This window comes from Astyanax mexicanus, chromosome 1 (assembly GCF_023375975.1).
Source record: "Astyanax mexicanus isolate ESR-SI-001 chromosome 1, AstMex3_surface, whole genome shotgun sequence".
NCBI lineage: Eukaryota > Metazoa > Chordata > Actinopteri > Characiformes > Acestrorhamphidae > Astyanax > Astyanax mexicanus.
In genome coordinates, this window is record NC_064408.1 from 112,391,201 (window position 1) to 112,408,561 (window position 17,361).

The 17,361-nt window shown below is 34.9% G+C and overlaps 2 protein-coding genes and 1 long non-coding RNA gene across 5 annotated transcripts; 1 reads left to right on the plus strand and 2 right to left on the minus strand.

Annotated features, from left to right (window-relative positions):
• Positions 1–1,420: 1,420 nt before the first annotated feature.
• Positions 1,421–6,388, minus strand: psma2a (proteasome 20S subunit alpha 2a). The gene is made up of 8 exons (XM_007242097.3): positions 6,315–6,388; positions 4,581–4,657; positions 4,300–4,432; positions 3,342–3,464; positions 3,154–3,235; positions 1,984–2,057; positions 1,815–1,872; positions 1,421–1,663 (listed from the first exon to the last, which is right to left on the minus strand). The coding sequence occupies exons 1-8, from the start codon at positions 6,353–6,355 to the stop codon at positions 1,547–1,549; spliced, it is 705 nt and encodes a 234-aa protein (XP_007242159.1). The 5' UTR covers positions 6,356–6,388; the 3' UTR covers positions 1,421–1,546.
• Positions 6,389–7,899: 1,511 nt separating this feature from the next.
• mrpl32 (mitochondrial ribosomal protein L32) lies at positions 7,900–17,355 on the plus strand. 2 transcript variants are annotated; one of them, XM_049464638.1, is made up of 4 exons: positions 7,900–7,995; positions 15,038–15,158; positions 16,128–16,294; positions 17,036–17,355. In XM_049464638.1, exons 2-4 carry the CDS (start codon positions 15,065–15,067, stop codon positions 17,285–17,287), a joined length of 513 nt encoding a protein of 170 aa, XP_049320595.1. In that variant the 5' UTR covers positions 7,900–7,995; positions 15,038–15,064; the 3' UTR covers positions 17,288–17,355. The 2 variants fall into 2 exon arrangements, with proteins under 2 accessions (XP_049320595.1, XP_007242162.3); XM_007242100.4 differs by lacking the exon at positions 7,900–7,995 and having other exon boundaries at positions 15,023–15,158.
• LOC125781210 (uncharacterized) lies at positions 11,947–15,026 on the minus strand. 2 transcript variants are annotated; one of them, XR_007424429.1, is made up of 5 exons: positions 14,842–15,026; positions 13,832–13,869; positions 12,956–13,062; positions 12,801–12,879; positions 11,947–12,659 (listed from the first exon to the last, which is right to left on the minus strand). It is a non-coding gene; the product is annotated as an uncharacterized LOC125781210 (long non-coding RNA). The 2 variants fall into 2 exon arrangements; XR_007424430.1 differs by lacking the exon at positions 13,832–13,869.
• Positions 17,356–17,361: the final 6 nt, after the last annotated feature.

The following is a 17,361-nucleotide window of genomic DNA, read 5'->3' on the forward strand; positions in this document are numbered from 1 at the left end:
TCACGACCGTGAGAGCGGGAGTACACATCCACACAAAAGATAGATCCGCCTCACAGACCGACTAGCCTGAGTTTATCAAGTGTTTTATTCGTTACACGATATGAAAACGACTAATAGAGCGTGTATCGCAAATATTGAGATGAATTATAAATTAGGAAGAAGTGCCAAATCACCCCATACACATTTTCCAACGCCTGCATTGGATCCTGTTTTGAAAGTAGTCCCGGTAAAGTTTTTGGCGCGCCATGAGGAACCCTGCGCTCGCTGATCTGATTGGCTTCTGCAGACCACACCCACTCTGATAAACATCAGCAGATACAACAGCACAATTCAGATAAACAACCCAGAGATACACAGAACACACCTCCTCTCATTCAGTGTGTGTTTTCTTTATTTTTTATGATTTTGTTTACATTACATTAACATTACATTAAGTGTAATAGGGCACAACCTGTTTGCACCTAGGTCTAAGTAACTGTGTAAAGTTACTAAAACATGTTTTCATTGAGAATCAATGTAAAAAAGTCTTTTGGAACACTCATCATAACATTTTAACACAATTTAACCCTTATAGATTCATATTATGCTCCAGTGATAGAAAAACATATGAATGATGTTTTTTGTCTTTTATTTACACCAAAGAAGACATCTAATATTATTTTAGAAAATATATATTTAAAAAAAATAAATCCAATTAAATTAAAATATCTATTTGCTTTTTTATTTTAAATTCTATATTGTTAAATTTAAATGTATGCTTTATGTTACAAGCCTTCCCTAAACAGTCAAATAAACATGACTCCTTTCTCTCCCCATCTTGGCCCCCTCTCCTATGACTCACACACCCCATACCTGAAGTACTACTTATACTTGCACTGTCAAACCCACTTTAATTCACCCATCATTGTGACATTTAAATAACTTTACGTACTCATTAACTTCATCATCCTTAAGCTTTTATACCTCTACATTTCCACTACTGTTATACAGGTTCTGTGACAATATTTGCAATTTACATTCTTAAAAATAAATTTTATTTGCCCAATTTAGCAACTGGAATTTCTCTTTTACTCACTTACACCTAAATATTAGATTTGTTTGAATACAATGGGCATTTAAAAAATTAACAAAGCACCCAGTTTATATGATTTAGTAACTGTTATAAAAAAATATTTGCTCTAAGAAGCATTTCAAATCAGCTTGCTTCGTAAATGTGGCTCATAACAGCTCATTTAAAATGGCAGGAATCAAAAGACCGTGCTTAACTGTAAGAGATAAAGGTGGTTCAGTAATAAAAAAGTACAATAAATTACAACTGTCATTCATAATCTTAAACAAACAAAACATTTTTTATTACAAAAAATATCTGATTCTATTTGGTCCTTTCAGAATTGTTGCTTAGTAACAGATGAAACAACAATTTTCACTTAATTTGGTAGTTTATTTGCCATCAAGTAAAAAAAAAAATACAAATTACATAACTACCATTCATAGCAGTGCATTCTTCAAACATTTGAACTGTATTTTCCAGGAAAACTAGGTTAACTTAAGCAATAGCTGCTAAGTAGTCTTTGACTTCTGCAGGAGTCAGACGCCTGAAGCCAGCCTCGTTACAGATTCCCACCTCAATGTTGTCCTCAGTCATCTGACCTTCAAAGCTTTCCTGTAACACATTTAGGTCAATGATTTCATGTTTGACATTTAAAGAAGATAAATGCAAATCACGTACAAGCTCTCTTGTAGTGTGATACTCTCTAGAGTCTAGACAGAAAGCCCCTGAGCTTCTGCAGATAAGACAATCCATGCAGTTTTACCTTGAGAGTCAAAATTGCTGTGTGAATGGCGTCTTCCAATTCAAGATCCTCATTGTATCTGAAATACAACACCATCAGGAGTGGTCAGTTCAAAATGTCATCATTTAAAGGTGATTAGGAATGTATGTTTTTATATCAGACTAAAGTATAGAGAAAATAATTTTAATACCTTTTTTCAAGGAAGGTTTTTCCATTCACGTAGTTCTTTCCCATTGCAGTGGCTTTCCATGCAAAGTATGCACCCTTCCAAAAAAAAAAAAAAAAGAACAAGAAAAAAAACATTTTACTTACAGCCTTTTTCACAACTATTCATATATTTGGTCCAGTTAGTTTTGGTTTCACACTGCAGTTTATTGAGCAGCTTAAAGATTCTAGCTACATTCTTTTGTTATCATCTACTTAGACTGCATCTCCCTGTATCTGACATCAGTTCACCGAGTTGCTTTTCCGGGTGTTGTTCGAAAATCTACCTCCATGATAAAATCTGACTCTGAAATTAATCTGAAATTAAAACATATTCAAGAGCCTCCCTCACATTTCTTACTTAGCCATCCAACCAGGCTTAGCCTGATTTCTAGTCTCACAACAACACATCACTGGGACGCATCTCTGTAGCAACTTAGGCTCAAGGGCAGGTTGAGTTTGGGATTTCTGTACATTAATAGCCCTTAATACCAATCAGAGGTTCCAACCAATGAGGTACAACTGAAGTAAACTCCTAGTTAAATACATCACCCTCCAATAAGCATCAAGTGCCACTATGTTTCATTTGACAAGATGTCTAAATAAAAGTGTAGCATTGTGCATTTTTCCTCAATTTATCATTCTGACCTACTCAAGCTCTTTAAACTTAACATTGGATTTATAGCCATACTTCTCCTGAAATAAAACATAAGGACTGTCCAATAGGAATTCCTCTAAGCTTTTTACCTATTGTACGGACTTTACCCATCAGGTTATATGAAGGTACTACACTTCGTATTTAGGTGTTATTCATAGTGTGATTTTACAATATGCAATCTGTGAAAGAGCCCCATAACTCCACTTATTTAATTGTATTATGTAATGAAGGATAGTTTTAACTTTTTAACTACACTGTTTATTATCAGATGACGTTACAGCCAAGAAAACACAGTCCCTCTCAAAAGTATTAATGCTTTAGCATTGTCTAGAACATAGTTACTATGTTAGAATAGTTTGTTGGTAGTAAACAGTGAATTGTGCTACACCAATGCAACAGAACACGAACGGAGTCTCATTAGTGCAGTTATTTTTAGCAATGTTTTGAAAAGTATTATACGCAGCACTGCTCAATGGAAAAACAAAAATAATTACATACTGAGGGATCAGACTGGAAGAGGTACGGGCGATCTTCATCCCAGCCAGCGATTAACAGCGACACACCAAATGGACGAACACCTCTATTAATAAAATACACAGGAAGGTATTAGCGGTCACATCTAAATTACCATCAAAAGTAGATTATTGACAAAAAATAATATATTAAAGCAGAGCTCACAAACCCACCCAGACTGTGTGTACTCCTGCATGACAGATGCGACCCTCTGAACAAGCTGGCCTGTAGGAATAGGCTCTTGGTAGACCAGGAAGTACTGCTGGGCAAGCTTCCGTGCCCTCCTCACCAAAACCCTGTAGACCAATTAAACATCAACAAATTAAAAAGTTTATTATATATTTTAGCCTCCCAAAACCGCTGTGCACAAGTTCAATAACGGCCCTGAACCCTTTACCATCTACAGATGCAATATACTGAAAGCAGACTACCTGATTAACATTGAGGTACTTGGCTACTCAACTCACCCTTTTTACAGTAAATGTTCTATATGGATATTCCTATATTGCATTACAGGATGTCTTAAATATATTGGCCAAAAGGTAATTTCATATTTTAACAAGACTATAAAATGTGATGGTTTGCTCATATCTGTGATTAAATATGAATATTATGTAATATACTTGCACGTGAACGGTAGATGTATGTACCTTTATGCTATGTACTCTAGATGACGTCAGCTAGAAGTAGTAAAGTGTCCCTAGATTACATCAGCTGCATATAACTATAAATAAAGTCAGATGCATGTTCCTTGACTAAAGAAGAGGTCAGCTGCAGGTTAAGCACCTCTAGGTGCCGTCAGCTGAATGTTAAGCAACTCTAGGTGATGTGATCTATAAGTGACTAGCTGATGTTACATAGATGTTAAGCAACCAAGCTGATATAAGCTATTCCTTAACTGACAAATGTAAAGTTAGCTAGTCGTTAAGTGACAAATCTGACGTTAGCTAAACATTAAGTGCCATAGCTGACATTTGCTAGATGTTAAGTGACATAGCTGACAAATACTAGACGTTAAATGACATAGCTGACATCTGCAAGACGTTATGTGACATAGCTGACATCAGCTAGACATTAGGTGACCCTACATGATGATAGCTTTCTTTATATTTTATAAAAGGCAATGCATACCTGTAGTCAGGCCCCATACCACTGTACACCATGCCGATGTGCTTGGTTATGGGCTCTACTTTATGGACACTCTGTTCATCATACAGTATGGACTTCTGCTTCTTTTCTGTTGCCAGAACAACTCCATTTGAAGCTGTGGATGAAGAAACAAATGTGGAGAGCAATGTGTGAACACTTAAATGAGATAAAACACAAAAACAAAAGTAGAATATGTCGAAAATATCATACATTTATTATTTTTAAAATATGACCCACCACCATAATCATGCTGTCAATCATACCTTTAATCCCAACTGAGGGAGCCCCTGCTGCAACAGCTGCCAGAGCATATTCAATCTGGACCAACTTCCCCGAAGGGCTAAAAAATGAAAAAAAGGAAAGGAAAGAAAAATAATTGCATTTATTACTTAAACAATCATTTATTAAACAGTACTTTATTTATAAACATAAAGCTCAGCTGTTTGTAACACTCTGTTTGCAGGTGTTTATGAATGTTAAACAGACTTTTATGATGCTAAAAAAAAAAATTTTTTATGTGAGATTTTCTGCCATGACTTGATGCACAAGAAAAGACAAAGAAAACAATGTCACTATACTGTCCATGTACTGTTGTATAATATATAATATACCTTTATTAAAGGTAAGAAAATGTGATTAAAATCTTCTTAAACAATTTCTAAGTTATAAATAGCCATAACAACAGAAATATTTTAGTGTTTCCTGATAAAAATAGCTGACACAGATGTACAAATGCACACAAACAAGTTTGTCAAGCTGCTGTAGAGAAAAACTGCCAAAAGAAAAGGACCCTCTAGAGCAGATAAACATGAACCTAAGTGCACTATTAAAGTGATGGCATGTTGGAAGTACTGTTTTGTTTTCAGCAAAATAAAAATTTACACTGTTCTCATTTCCCATTATATATCTAATAGAAACAGATTATATCTGTCCAGTTTCATTCATTTTACATGAATCCTGGATATATATATATATATATATATATATATATATATATATATATATAGATATTTAGAGTGCATTATTAGCATCATGACATTCTGGATCATTGACTTCTGTTACAAATCTGATTTCTTAGTAAGGGGTGTGCCATAAAGATTGTATGTAATAATAAAATGTAATTTTCATTGTGTTGTAGTAGTGTATGCTAGAAATATATATATATATATATATATATATATATATATATATATATATATATATATATATATATATTTTTTTTTTTTTTTTTTTTTTTTTTTTTTTTTTTACTTTAATGTTTGGTCATATCACCATGAGTACAGTTATTGCAAAAATACCATGAAATATCAAAATATTATTTAAAGGCCATATATTAACACTAGTCTCCCATATGATGTGATGGCTCCCTGACAGGGGGTGGTGTTATCCACTGCACCACACCAAACAATATTGTGCAGCCCTACCTTACTATGCAATTTGTGTGCAGCATCAGTAAACCTTTGTTTACAACATTTTTAAAAAGTGAAAAAGTTCTTAATAGTCGTTATATTATACTATTGCAATAATATCTACAGCATTAACAGTACAGCCACTTTATAACTTGTTAACCGAGCTAACCTATTGTCCCGTATTTATCTCTATACCGAAAGCGAAAGTTAGCTTAAACTGAGCTAAAGCATAAAACATCTGAGTTATTTTAGCAAACATGGCTAAAACACTTAAAATATACATTTTAATGTCATAAATAGACAGGTTTAATAGCTATAACGTCTTAAATTTTAATTATTTAACAGATTAAAGCCCCTAACTCCAGTTAAACTCAGCAGTATGAGTAGCAGCAGTAGCGGTAATGCTAAGCTGAGACCCAGAGTGACTCTGCATTGACTACAAAAAGCTACAAAGTGAGTATTTATAATTCATTTAAACACTAAACACCCACATAAACAACTCATTCACTCCCTAAGACGCTCCCAAAACAAGCACTGAAACTAAATTACCACATTACAAATATAAAACACACAAAATTAACCGTTTACCTGAAGGTAGTGAGGGAAAAGCTGTAGCCTCTGTCTGCCATTGCTGTTTCAATGGCCACTGTGACGTTGGGCGTTAGATAGAAATGATTGGTCGCGGTGGTTTTCCAAGAGCATGCTGGGTAATGTAGTCAAGTCATGTGTAAGTTTTCTACTTATACATAATTTTTTACCTACCTAATCTGTTTTTTAGTGTATCTTTATTTGGCTGGGCTAATTTAGTATTGGTGATGTACCTAATAAAAGTATATGCTAAGTAAAATGTTATTAACTTTTTATGATAAATCTATACTTTTACTAAATGTGTTCTATGAGCCTATATTTTGAAATAAAACTGTACTTCAGTAAAGTTTGCTACCAAAACATTAATTTTGTGTTGACAACTTTAGAACTTAATAAAATAACTTTTTCAGCTGACCTTTGCAGCACTGAAATAGCTTTTGATTTTACAAGTTTATGTACACTCCTCAAAATTAATGTAATTTTAAATCTATATTTTAATCACACCTTTAATATGTTTTTAATGTTTAGTTGGAGAGCTCACACAAATATACTTAAACTGTACTAAATAGTGGCAAAAATAACACGACTAGTATGCTCAGTATAAATATAGTGCAAATTAATTTCATTTTAAGAACAAACAAGTAGTATTTATTTACAAATTAGTCGTTCCAAAATAACACAACTTCAGCATAATTTAAGTACACTTTATGATCTGGATCATTTTTATGACCAATGCATTTCTAGGCATACAGTCATACATACATTTACACATACATTATATACTTACATGCACACACAACAGGGCAATTTAGAGTATCCAAATTACCTGATCTCCATGTTTTTGGACTTGGAGGAAATCAGATTGCCCAGAAGAATTCTGGACACGAGGAGAACAAAAACATTCCACATAGATAATGTCTAAGGTCTTAAACCTAATATAGCATTTAAGTCACTAATGTCATTACTTAGCCTGCGTTTGATCTATCTGTCTATTAAAATATTCGTAAACACAAAACACTGAAGATAATCAATTCCAATCCGGTAGAGTCAAGCCAGCTAACAAAAAATGTTTTAAGTATCGTATTGGACCACAAAGAGAGATTTATATTAAATTTAATTATACATTTCAGGTAAATTTTATACACAAAAAATGTAATTCGCAAAAAAAAAACATAATTCCAAACATTTCAAATGTCATAAATCCATCGATATTTTAAGGCCTTTCAATTTAATTCGAATCACACTTTTCTTTTTTCTTTTTTTGTTTGTTTAGGTTGTGTTTTGTATGTGTTTGTGATATTGGTTGTATTTGCTGTAAACTTAATCTATTATTGTGTCTATTTCATGCTGTTGGACTGTATTGTATACATAATTTAATTTAAAAAAAGAGGGAGAGAACGTAAAAAATGTCTGTAAAAAATGATTGCATAAAGCAATAATATAAATGTAAAAGTTAAATAAATAAAGTTAAAATTCACAAAAAAATAAAATACATTTTATGTTCATTTTGTTACTGTCCACAACTGCATCACACAGTAAATTACTTATTTTTCACGCTCTACCTTTTGTAAAATAACGCACAATCCCCTGAACTACAAATCCCAGCATGCCTCAGCGCTGGGAGGGCGCAGGCGCTGTGACTGCGTGACCGTGAGGATGGTGAAGGGGCTGTTGGAGTGAGGCTCTCACTAAAAACCAGGGGTTTCGTGCATGACGTATTTTTGGGGGCGGAGTTGTGGGAAGGCTGTTGTCGTAAGGGGAGGGACTTGAATAGGGTCAGGGAGCATGCGCAGAGAGGAACCCGCACAATTCAAAAGGCCGGTGTGAATCTGCTGCCGAAAAAAGAAACCGCTGGAGCAAGAAAGGTACAGTATAAGCTTTAAAACACATTGTTTGTGAAATAAAAAATGCACGTAACGAATACAATTATTAAAATCTAGGAAGAACAGTGTTTATTTATGTTGCTGTGTAATATCTGAGGCTCAATTCCATTTATTTATCAATGTAAAGCTCCAAAACGCCCCAAAGTTAGCTTTGCTGAACAATATTATTGAATGTACAGCAGTGGTGGGGCATCTGAATCTTAAATTACACCTAATTTAGTTCGATTGAGGTGACCATATCTGTTTAGTATCTTGCTTACATACCTGGTTGGTCTGGGGGGATTTCATGCCAGTGTAGTTTAATCTGATTTATATATATCTGGTATCCAAATACCTGGATGGTCTGGCGGGTATTTCATGTCAGTGCAGTTTAATCTGATTTATATATATCTGGTATGCAAATACCTGGTTGGTCTGGCGGGTATTTCATGTTAGTTTAGTTTAATCTGATTTATATATATCTGGTATCCAAATACCTGGATGTTGTGGCGGGTATTTCATGTCAGTGCAGTTTAATCTGATTTATATATATCTGGTATCCAAATACCTGGATGTTGTGGCGGGTATTTCATGTCAGTGCTGTTTAACCTGTTTTATATATATCTGGTATCCAAATACCTGGTTGGTCTGGCGGGTATTTCATGTCAGTGCAGTTTAACCTGTTTTATATATATCTGGTATCCAAATACCTGGATGTTGTGGCGGGTATTTCATGTTAGTATAGTTAAATCTGATTTATATATATCTGGTATCCAAATACCTGGTTGGTCTGGCGGGTATTTCATGTTAGTTTAGTTTAATCTGATTTATATATATCTGGTATCCAAATACCTGGATGTTGTGGCGGGTATTTCATGTTAGTATAGTTTAATCTGATTTATATATATCTGGTATCCAAATACCTGGATGGTCTGGCGGGTATTTCATGTTAGTATAGTTAAATCTGATTTATATATATCTGGTATCCAAATACCTGGTTGGTCTGGCGGGTATTTCATGTTAGTTTAGTTTAATCTGATTTATATATATCTGGTATCCAAATACCTGGATGTTGTGGCGGGTATTTCATGTCAGTGCAGTTTAATCTGATTTATATATATCTGGTATCCAAATACCTGGATGTTGTGGCAGGTATTTCATGTCAGTGCAGTTTAATCTGATTTATATATATCTGGTATCCAAATACCTGGATGTTGTGGCGGGTATTTCATGTCAGTGCAGTTTAATCTGATTTATATATATCTGGTATCCAAATACCTGGATGTTGTGGCGGGTATTTCATGTTAGTTTAGTTTAATCTGATTTATATATATCTGGTATGCAAATACCTGGTTGGTCTGGCGGGTATTTCATGTTAGTTTAGTTTAATCTGATTTATATATATCTGGTATCCAAATACCTGGATGTTGTGGCGGGTATTTCATGTCAGTGCAGTTTAATCTGATTTATATATATATCTGGTATCCAAATACCTGGATGGTCTGGCGGGTATTTCATGTCAGTGCAGTTTAATCTGATTTATATATATCTGGTATCCAAATACCTGGATGTTGTGGCGGGTATTTCATGTTAGTATAGTTTAATCTGATTTATATATATCTGGTATCCAAATACCTGGATGGTCTGGCGGGTATTTCATGTCAGTGCAGTTTAATCTGATTTATATATATCTGGTATCCAAATACCTGGATGGTCTGGCGGGTATTTCATGTCAGTGCAGTTTAATCTGATTTATATATATCTGGTATCCAAATACCTGGATGTTGTTGCGGGTATTTCATGTCAGTGTAGTTTAATCTGATTTATATATATCTGGTATCCAAATACCTGGATGTTGTGGCGGGTATTTCATGTCAGTGCAGTTTAATCTGATTTATATATATATCTGGTATCCAAATACCTGGATGTTGTGGCGGGTATTTCATGTCAGTGTAGTTTAATCTGATTTATATATATCTGGTATCCAAATACCTGGATGTTGTGGCGGGTATTTCATGTTAGTATAGTTTAATCTGATTTATATATATCTGGTATCCAAATACCTGGATGTTGTGGCGGGTATTTCATGTCAGTGCAGTTTAATCTGATTTATATATATCTGGTATCCAAATACCTGGTTGGTCTGGCGGGTATTTCATGTGCAGGATATGTATCTTATATCGTTTTCATGTTCATGCACTCTATAGTGCTAATAACTTTATTCATATACCTCAATAGCCTGTGTTACTCATTGTACTGGTCCTGATATTCAGGGTACATTTACTCTGTTAGTTGTAAAATCTGTGTATTTTGTTTAAAACTGTGATTTTGTAGTAATCTATATTTATTTACTATGATTTTTCCCCAAATAAGTCATAAATCTTGTTATTGTTGAATTTCTTTGTGATAAATAAATGTATATATTTTTTTCTAGGTGGCGATCGTGTGAACAGTCAATCATGAAGATCCATCAGAACTTCTTCTGTACTGTCAAGAACATACTCCAGTGCCTTCTTGTCTTTTAGAGAAAAGTTGGTAAAATGTCCATGCAGTTTTTCCTCTTAATTCTGATACCAGCTCCACAGTAACCGAATACTAGTCTTTATTGCAAGTGAAAAACTTGCTGCATCGTAAACCTTAGACTGCAATGTACAGGGCCATCTCACAAAGTTACTATTTCAGTAATTCAGTTAAGAATGTGAAACTCGTATATTATAAAGATATATTACACACAAAGTGATCTATATTTTAAGCGTGTGAAATGAAAACCTAAAAATCAGTGAATCAGAAAATTAGAATATTATATAAGACCAATTGGTACTTTCTGCAGTGTGGGCAGTGTGCCAAGTCCTGCTGGAAAATGAAATCTGCATCTCCATAAAAGTTGTCAGCAGAGGGAAGCATGAAGTGCTGTAAGATTTTGGGGGGAAACAAAACTGCAATGACTTTAGACTTGATAATAAAACACAGTGGATCAACACCAGCAGATGACAGACATGTCTCTCCAACCATCACTGATCATCAGTAAATTTTACATTTTATTTGGAAATCAAGGGAGAGGAGTCTGGAGGAAGAGTGGAGAGACACACAGTCCAAGCTGCTTGAGGTCTAGTGTGAAGTTTCTACAATCAGTGATGGTTTGGGGCGACATGTCTGTCATCTGCTGGTGTTGATCAACTGTGTTTTATTATCAAGTCTAAAGTCAGTGCAGTTTTGTTTTCCCACAAAATATTACAACACTTCATGCTTCCCTCTGCTGACAACTTTTATGAAGATGAAGATTTCATTTTCCAGCAGGACTTGGCACACTGCCCACACTGCAGAAAGTACCAATTGGTTTTAAATAATATTCTAATTTTCTGATACACTGATTTTTGGGTTTTCATTGGCTGTAAGCTTCATAATCATCAACAATAAAATAAATAAATGCTTAAAATAGATCACTCTGTTTTAATACATCTATATAATATATGAGTTTCACATTTTTAACCGAATTACTAAAATAAAGTAACTTTTCAAAGATATTAAAATTTTTTGAGGTGGCCCTGTACACTCTATAGCTAACTTCAAGTAATAATTTTTGTACACAGTACTTTTGATGTTTGATAGTGCACATGTAAAATGTTTAAAATAAAGTGTCTTTTTCTTTTAACTGGGTGAATAAAGTGACCATTTTTGCATAAGAGGTTGATTATCGTTGGTTAATATTTATATTGTGTAATATAGTAGAAAATAATGCAACATTCAATTTGAGAACACATTAGCCAAAATGTATATATTTTTTTTTTATTGGATATACTTTCATTGTTTTATATAATTATTTTTTCATGCATTAACTCTTTACACTGGGACTACAGTTATCCTGAGTCAGAACATAGTTTGCCTCTGTGTCAGATGTATGGGATTTAATACAATCAAGATATAAGGCATGAAAACAATGTTAACAATAAAAGTATGTTTATGAGCATATTGTTTCTAAACTCAAATAGCAAATGTATTAAATTCTGAAGTATACAAAAAGAGAACATTATATTGACCTAAATGTAGTTTCGTTGCGGAACATATTTTCCAGCTTTTTCTATCTAAAAAGGGCACAAAGTTCATTTACATTCTTTAGTCTCAGCAAGTGAGGGTTAGCATGTGCTGTGTCAAGTAAGTAGTTGAATTGGCAAACTGTAATTGATGGAAACTATAAAAGGTATTGTCTTTAAAAAAAATAAACAACCTCCGGTGAAAAAGTCTACAATAAAGTTATGACATACATTTTTAAGGTGTGTTTTTTTTAACATAAAATGAAAAAGAAGTCTGATTAGAGTTGTTGGAAAACAGTGGTAGCAATGACATTTAAAAGCAGGGTCAGCGGATGAGTTAGTTGGTAGGGGCTGTCTTATATCTTGCACAAAGGGCAAAGGAACTCCTCCTCTTCAGGTGAGTTTCCGACACATGAATGGTGGAACCACTTGTTGCATCAGTCACAGGCAATCTAAAAAATCAAGCAATAATTAAAACAATTAATAACATGTCAGATTTTAAATGTATGTTTTCTGACCTTATTTTTGCATTTAAAATCTGTGACAACCAAATAACTCATATATACAGAAACCAAAATTATCTTCATTTGTACCCATTTAGAAGCAGTAGCAGTGTCCACAGAATCCTGTGTAGTGGCTTCCCACAGAGTCTGCAGACATCAGACAAATCTTCTGCAAAACAAAACATTTTTGCACACTTCAAATATAAAGTTCTTACTAATTACTTGTAAGAGTAACATGACTGTACCTGATTCCTGTAGACGTTTTACTGCAATCTCCTTTCTTGAGTTCTTTGACTGCATCTTCTGTGCTTGAAAAATGGAAATTCTGATCTTCCAGCATGCCTTCTGCAAACTAAAAACCATAAAGTGGTTAAGAAACCTATTTCTTTAAATTGGTATGGGGGGCATACTTATATTTTTAGATTATCAAACAAACTTTAATATCAGACAAAGCTAACCTAAACAAAGACAAATAGTTTTTTAAATTATGACCTCGATCAGTATAAAAAAAAGGTTACAAAGTAATTTGAGGGTTTGGAAATTTAGCAAACTACAGTGAATTATTCACAAATCAAACATGGAACAGTGGTGAACCATCGACAGAGTGACCAGTTGACACAACTTATTCCAAAAGGGCATGGACAACTCATCAACTTTTGCTTAAACATGCTAAATCTATGGTCATGGCAAAAAATGTTGCTGTCTTTTCTCTTTGAAAACGTAAAAATCACACAACTAAACTCTTACCACACAGTGAAAGACGTCATAGTTGCCCGCTTATGGCTCTCCAGAACAGTGTCAAGATCATATTGGTTTGACACAAATCCCGATAAGTGGGTATTGCTCATTGTGAGGAACGTAAACAAAATAATAATAAAAAATAAATAAAATTGAAACGTGATGTAAAATATTATATACAAACTCTCTAATTCACATTCCAAAAAACATCTGAAAGAGGCAATGATCAAAACCAAAGGCTTTGTATATAACCATGCAGATGGTAGTCATCATGACTCAAACATGTGTTGGGGTTGTGTCGTGTTGTTATAGAAAGTTGTGACACTGATGTGAAACATCAGAAAATGTGGATCTATAAAGTATTAAAAAGATTTAACTCTTACCCAAATCAACACCGCTTTGTTCGGCCATTAAGGAAATGCTTAATTTTAGGGAAGAAATAAAAATGAATAGAAAACATATACACAATATTTTATAATAGATATAATATATTACAAAATAGTACACAAACAAATTAACATCTTATCAGTTAATACCAATGCAGGTATTTGGATACCAGATATATATAAATCAGATTAAACTACACTAACATGAAATACCCGCCACAACATCCAGGTATTTGGATACCAGATATATATAAATCAGATTAAACTGCACTGACATGAAATACCCGCCAGACCAACCAGGTATTTGGATACCAGATATATATAAAACAGGTTAAACAGCACTGACATGAAATACCCGCCACAACATCCAGGTATTTGGATACCAGATATATATATAAATCAGATTAAACTAAACTAACATGAAATACCCACCACAACATCCAGGTATTTGCATACCAGATATATAAATCAGATTAAACTAAACTAACATGAAATACCCGCCAGACCAACCAGGTATTTGGATACCAGATATATATAAATCAGATTAAACTAAACTAACATGAAATACCCGCCAGACCAACCAGGTATTTGGATACCAGATATATATAAATCAGATTAAACTGCACTGACATGAAATACCCGCCAGACCATCCAGGTATTTGGATACCAGATATATATAAATCAGATTAAACTACACTGGCATGAAATCCCCCCAGACCAACCAGGTATGTAAGCAAGATACTAAACAGATATGGTCACCTCAATCGAACTAAATTAGGTGTAATTTAAGATTCAGATGCCCCACCACTGCTGTACATTCAATAATATTGTTCAGCAAAGCTAACTTTGGGGCGTTTTGGAGCTTTACATTGATAAATAAATGGAATTGAGCCTCAGATATTACACAGCAACATAAATAAACACTGTTCTTCCTAGATTTTAATAATTGTATTCGTTACGTGCATTTTTTATTTCACAAACAATGTGTTTTAAAGCTTATACTGTACCTTTCTTGCTCCAGCGGTTTCTTTTTTCGGCAGCAGATTCACACCGGCCTTTTGAATTGTGCGGGTTCCTCTCTGCGCATGCTCCTTGACCCTATTCAAGTCCCTCCCCTTACGACAACAGCCTTCCCACAACTCCGCCCCCAAAAATACGTCATGCACGAAACCCCTGGTTTTTAGTGAGAGCCGTTGGAGTGAGGCGTGAGGAAGCGTTAGCTGGGCTATCATGTCGTTAACAGGGTTTGTGCGCTTTCTGAGACAGTCTCTGCAGCGGCTGGAGAGCGATTTTATACAGGCTGTAGGGTTAGACAGGAGTCTGGGTGAGTACTGATTTATTTATTACCTGATAGGAAGGGAAGAGCAGAAGCATGGCATACCTACTCACTAGCCTAGCCTGACTAACTAATCCCTACTACTGTTAGTGGACAAGACTGAACACCCTTATCTTCAGTATTATTTTTCTGTTTATAGACTGTCCCTACAGCAGTGCTTCTCCATCCTGGTCCTGGAGCCCCATGACCAGCACATTTGGGCCCAATCGCATTCCTCCTTTGGACCCCTACCCCTTGTTTACTAGTGTAAACCTTCTCCTTGAAAGAGAGTTAAAGAGGGAAAAGGGTGAAATCCTCCCCCTAAGGATTGGGACAACCCTTTAGGCACACCATACACATATACTAGTGCATCTAAAATTAGAATATTATATAGGTACTTTCAGCAGTGTGCTAAGCCCTGATGAAAAATGAAATCCGCATCTTCATAAAAGCTGTCAGCAGAGGGAAGCATAAAGTGATTTTCCAGCAAAGCACAGCTCTGAGTTTGGACTTGATAAAACACAGTGGATCAACACCAGCAGATGACATGTCTCTCCAAACCATCACTGATCATCAGTAAATTTTACATTTCATTTGTAAATAAAGGGAGCAGAGTCTGGAGGAAGAGTGGAGAGACACACAGTCCAAACTGCTTGAAGTCTAGTGTGAAGTTTCCACCAACCAGTGATGGTTTGGAGATATTTATTTTATGCTGGAAAAGGACCAAGTGAACTTGTTTTTATCTCATTTTTAGAAAACTATACCAGGGTGGCTAGGTATTTTGTAAGTTATCAATGTGTAATATCTCATAATAGCATCGGCCCAGAATTTCCATATCGGTGCATGTCTTTTCTTCCTATGTTTTGGTGTATATTGGTGTATCCTTAATAGGAAATGCTGATAACTTGAAAAGTGAATAATGGGTTCAGAAGCTGATGTGTTGGAAGCACAATATACTGAAATACTGTTTCTCTGAAGGTCCAGCCCTGGCAGTGAATGGTCCCAGTCTTCTGCCTCAGCCCAACAACAGCTCTGAGCCCAGTTTTCTGGACAGCATTTTCTGGATGGCTGTGCCCAAGAAAAGGCGCACCATCGAGGTCAATCGCTGCAGAAGACGGAACCCAAATAAAATGATAAAAGTCAAGGTAAGTGATAAGTGCTTCAGTACAATTATACATCCATAGAAATCATCAATAATGGTATTAGAGAATGTCTGGGTCATAAAGGTGGACAGCATTTAGCAGCATATAAAATGTCACTAAATTTAAAGACATTTTCAGCAGCTTTCAGGATTACTATTTCCAGAAAGGCCTACGAGAAAATGTATTACAAACATTTATAGTACAAACATTTCTTAATTTCTTTATTTATTTTACATTTACAATAATAAACTAAGAAGTAAACAATAAATGTAAACAGTCTTACCATGTAGCTAATTCAGTTACTATACACTACTTGTTGTCGTCCTATAATTTTTTAATATCTGACATCTGACATATCTGACCAACACACTTTAGCAGGTTCTGGCAACGACACTTTTAAGAAAGTGATGTTCTCCCAAGTCAGTGATTTAAACCTGAAAATTCTTGTGAGGGGGCAAGTGCAGGGGTAATTGCTGTCGACTTATTTCAGTTTAACAACTATGCAAATGTAAGTCATGTCTAAAAATCTTCTTTAGAACCAAACATACAATAATTAATAAAGTCAGTCCAAAAGCAAACACACAGGTGTAAATAAATAAATAATGATTAATTGCATATCCATATAACAAAAGCAAATATGGAACTTATTAAAGGTCCACTGAAAAATAACAAAACATTCACCTCTAGTCTCTATTGCTTTGCCATATTATTAATCAGTATGCACTCTTTTTCTTCTCCGCACAGACAAATATCGAGCCTTGTGTGCAGTGTGGAAATCTGAAACTGAAGCACACCCTCTGCGGGTTCTGCTATGAGAAGATCCAGAAGGAGACGTCCTTGATACGAAGGCAGATCCAGAACATGGAAGGCCGTCCTCTGAATACACCGGCAGTGGAGACTGTGGTTCTGTATGAGAATGAAACTCCTGGTGAGGCAGATCAGGGCAAAAGGATAGTGGAGCGCAGCAGAAAGCGCCCCTCCTGGTTTAACCTGTAACTTACCCAGAGCTACTATACATTAGAGAGTGTTGATTGTTTTGTACAATAAATATTGAAATGCCTAAATGATTG